This window comes from Fundulus heteroclitus, unplaced genomic scaffold, assembly GCF_011125445.2.
Source record: "Fundulus heteroclitus isolate FHET01 unplaced genomic scaffold, MU-UCD_Fhet_4.1 scaffold_114, whole genome shotgun sequence".
NCBI lineage: Eukaryota > Metazoa > Chordata > Actinopteri > Cyprinodontiformes > Fundulidae > Fundulus > Fundulus heteroclitus.
Genome location: NW_023396527.1, coordinates 406320 through 410933, shown reverse-complemented (window position 1 = coordinate 410933; position 4614 = coordinate 406320). Strand labels below are relative to the sequence as shown.

Genomic DNA, 4614 nt, shown 5'->3' with positions numbered 1-4614 from the left:
TGCTTTACAGAAAGAGGGAAGGAAAGTCTGAGAGACAGAAAGCTTTATTTCCTCTGACAATAGATCCCAGATTACAGCAGATAGATTTGTAGAAACATGGAATATTTCTATCTGCTGTTTACTTCTAAAGGACCAAATCAGTCCCATGTCATTTCTAATCTGTAATTATTCTCTAAAAACATCCAATCCAGTCTGTGAGGGAGAAAAGCATCTGAAATGTGAACACTAGCTGATCCAAGGAGCTGTTTCTCTGGCAGATTAGAGCATTTCCTCCAGATTTCCTTCATTAAGGCTGAAAATGCTGCCAGGAAGCATTTTCTGTCTCTCTGCCTCTTCTGTAGCTGCTGTGTTTGTGGGAGAAGGTCAGATAGAAGCAGAGAAATGAGGACAATGGTGACCTGATGCTAAAGAGTTGATGTTGCTGAAAGCTGCTGCATGTTTCTGTCAGCATTTCTTCATCTGATCTGCTTTGTGAATCAGATCCTGACAGTGAACAGATACTGGCCACAAAGCAGAGGCACAACTCTGCTGTCTGACCATCTAACAAGGTTCTGCTTCTAAGGATGGATCCCATTGGTTAGCATCACATCATGTGACCTAAGAGACCTTCTAATGATGACACCTCCTGATGTTCCAGATGTTTCTGCTCCAACTTCATCACTAAACCAGCTTTTTCCTTCAGTTGTCTCTTCTTCTCTGTTCCAGCAGATGTTGGTCTGCAGGAGGTTCTAGAGGAACATAAGATCAGTCTGAGGAGGAGATGTGAACGTGTGACTGAAGGAAGTGATGAACCAGGAAGTAGAACCCTCCTCAACAGGATCTACACTGATCTCTACATCACAGAGGGACAGAGTGAAGATGTTAATACCCAACATGAGGTGAAGCAGCTGGAGAGAGCTTCCAGGATCCAGAACCTCCATGACTCTCCAATCAGGTGCCACGACATCTTTAAAGCCTCACCTGACCAACATGGAGCCATCAGAGTGGTTCTGACCAACGGCGTGGCTGGTGTTGGAAAAACCTTCTCAGTGCAGAAGTTCACTCTGGACTGGGCCGAGGGCTTGGAGAACCAAGATGTCCGTGTGGTGGTTCTGCTGTCGTTCAGGGAGCTGAACCTGATCAGAGGTGAGCAGCACAGTCTTCTCATGCTGCTCCATGTTTTCCATCCAACCCTCCAGAAGCTCCCAGCAGAGCAGCTGGCTCGCCACAAACTTCTCTTCATCTTTGACGGCCTGGATGAAAGCAGACTTTCTCTGGACTTCAGCCACAGTCGGCTGGTTTCTGACGTCACACAGAAGTCATCAGTCGACGTTCTGCTGACAAACCTCATCAAGGGGAACCTGCTTCCCTCGGCTCTGGTCTGGATCACCTCCAGACCTGCAGCGGCCAATCAGATCCCTCCTTCATGTGTTGCCAGGGTAACAGAGGTACGAGGCTTCAGCGACGCCCAGAAGGAGGAGTACTTCAGGAGGAGGTTCAGTGATGAAGAGCTGTCCAGCAGAATCATCTCCCACATCAAGACCTCCAGGAGCCTCCACATCATGTGTGGAATCCCAGTCTTCTGCTGGATCACTGCTACGGTTCTGGAGAACATGTTGACCACAGAGCAGAGAGGAGAGCTGCCCAAGACCATGACTGACATGTACTCTCACTTCCTGCTGGTCCAGACCAGGAGGAAGAAGAACAAGTACCATGGAGGACATGGGAGGAGTCCACAGGAGCTGATGGAGGCTGACAGGGAAGTTCTCCTGAAGCTGGGGAGGCTGGCGTTGGAACAGCTGGAGAAAGGAAACATCATGTTCTACCAAGAAGACCTGCAGCAGTGTGGTCTGGATGTCACAGAGGCCTCGGTGTACTCAGGAGTTTGTACAGAGATCTTCAAGAGAGAGAGCGTGATCTTCCAGAAAGCAGTCTACTGCTTTGTTCATCTGAGCATTCAGGAGTTTCTGGCTGCAGTCTACATGTTCCACTGCTTCACCAGCAGGAACACACAGGTGATGAAGAACTTCCTGAGAGATAAATACGGTGAAACATCTCTGGATGAGTTCCTGAAGAGCATCATGTATAAATCCCTCAGCAGTGAAAATGGCCACCTGGACCTGTTTGCTCGCTTCCTTCATGGCCTCTCTGTGGAGTCCAACCAGAGACTCTTAGGAGGCCTGCTGGGTCAGACAGAGAACCGTCCAGGAACCATCCAGAGAGTCATCACCAACCTGAAGGAGATGAACACTGTTAGAATCTCTCCTGACAGAAGCATCAACATCTTCCACTGTCTGATGGAGATGAAGGACCTCTCAGTTTATCAGGAGATCCAACAGTTCCTGAAATCAGAGAACAGATCAAAGAAGCTCTCAGAGATCCAGTGCTCAGCTCTGGCCTACATGCTGCAGATGTCAGAGGAGGTTCTGGATGAGTTGGACCTGGAGAAGTACAACACATCAGAATTAGGACGACAGAGACTGGTTCCAGCTGTGAGGAACTGCAGAAAGGCTCGGTGAGTCCAGATGTCTTCATTGACTGATGCTGACTCAGCATTATTGCCGTCCGGTTTATTCTTCATTATTCTGTTGGTTCTGGACGTTTTTGGACCTTTAACTACTTCCTTCATACTTTGGACTATTTCAACCATCAGATTTCTAAATCTTCAGCTCATTCAGGTCAGCTCTGCTGCAGCTTTTGGTATTTAGAGATTTTGATCTTTTAGAAAGATTCAATCATCCAGAGACACATTTTAAACTTTAAACAGCTCTTCACTCATTGGGCTGTTACCCATTTCAATCTGAAAAACTCACACAGAAAGAAAAGGCAATTAGAAGAATTTTATTGATACAATATTTTAAGAGTTTGGCGCTCAGACCTCGGCAGGAAAAATTCACGCTGAATTATACTTCAATATGCATAAGCAGGCGTATGAGAACAGGGATGTTCCCCCCAAAAATTACCGAGGTCGAGGCCAGAGCGTCAGCAAGTTCAGAAGGCAGAGAGAAGGATGAGCAATGAAGGAGAAAAGATGAGAAAGCTTAGCAAAGAGGGCCATTGCTGCAAAGGCTTTCCAAAATTTAAACAAGATGAATGGAAAGATGAGGTGAGGTGGATGGAGAGGTGAAAGGTCAGGTGAAAGGTCAGTTTCTGGCTGATGCACGTGATGAATGAATAATCATAGCAGGGAATATGGCAGAGAACGCAGAGAATATGGCAGAGAACGCAGAGAATATGGCAGAGAACGCAGGGAATATGGCAGAGAACGCAGAGAATATGGCAGAGAACGCAGAGAATATGGCAGAGAACGCAGGGAATATGGCAGAGAACGCAGGGAATATGGCAGAGAACGCAGGGAATAGGCAGAGAACGCAGAGAACGCAGGGAACACACAGGGAACATGGCAGAGAACGCAGGGAATATGGCAGAGAATGCAGGGAATATGACAGAGAACGCAGGGAACACACAGGGAGCATGGCAGAGAACGCAGAGAACATGGCAGAGAACGCAGGGAATAGGCAGAGAACGCAGGGAATAGGCAGAGAACGCAGGGAATAGGCAGAGAACGTAGGGAATAGGCATAGAACGCAGGGAATATGGCAGAGAACGCAGGGAACATGGCAGAGAACGCAGGGAACACACAGGGAACATGACAGAGAACGCAGGGAACATGGCAGAGAACGCAGGGAATATGGCAGAGAATGGAGGGAACATGGCAGAGAACGCAGGGAACATGGCAGAGAACGCAGGGAATATGGCAGAGAACGCAGAGAATAGGCAGAGAACGCAGGGAATAGGCAGAGAACGCAGGGAATATGGCAGAGAACGCAGGGAACATACATGGAGCATGGCAGAGAACGCAGGGAATATGGCATAGAACGCAGGGAACACACAGGGAACATGGCAGAGAACGCAGGGAACATGGCAGAGAACGCAGGGAATAGGCAGAGAACACAGGGAACATGGCAGAGAACGCAGAGAATAGGCAGAGAACGCAGAGAATAGGCAGAGAACGCAGGGAACATGGCAGAGAACGCAGGGAATAGGCAGAGAACGCAGAGAACGCAGGGAACACACATGGAGCATGGCAGAGAACGCAGGGAATATGGCATAGAACGCAGGGAACACACAGGGAACATGGCAGAGAACGCAGGGAGCATGGCAGAGAACGCAGGGAATAGGCAGAGAACGCAGGGAACATGGCAGAGAACGCAGGGAGAAGGCAGAGAACGCAGAGAATATGGCAGAGAACGCAGGGAACACACAGGGAGCATGGCAGAGAACGCATGGAATAGGCAGAGAACGCACGGAATATGGCAGAGAACGCAGGGAATATGGCAGAGAACGCAGAGAATAGGCAGAGAACGCAGGGAATATGGCAGAGAACGCAGAGAATAGGCAGAGAACGCAGGGAATAGGCAGAGAACGCAGGGAGCATGGCAGAGAACGCAGGGAGCATGGCAGAGAACGCAGGGAGCATGGCAGAGAACGCAGGGAATATGGCAGAGAACGCAGGGAACATGGCAGAGAACGCAGGGAACATGGCAGAGAACGCAGGGAATAGGCAGAGAACGCAGGGAACATGGCAGAGAACGCAGGGAATATGGCAGAGAACGCAGGGAACATGGCAGAGAA

General features: G+C 49.1%; 1 protein-coding gene across 1 annotated transcript in view; it reads left to right on the top strand.

Annotated features, from left to right (window-relative positions):
* Positions 1–548: 548 nt before the first annotated feature.
* Positions 549–4614, top strand: part of LOC118558242 (NACHT, LRR and PYD domains-containing protein 12-like) — a 24898-nt gene continuing 20832 nt past the window's right edge. Inside the window, exons 1-2 of the mRNA XM_036128735.1 lie at positions 549–576; positions 709–2494. Coding sequence (XP_035984628.1) covers positions 564–576; positions 709–2494 — 1799 coding nt within the window. The 5' untranslated portion in view covers positions 549–563. The remainder of the gene's footprint in view (positions 577–708; positions 2495–4614) is intronic.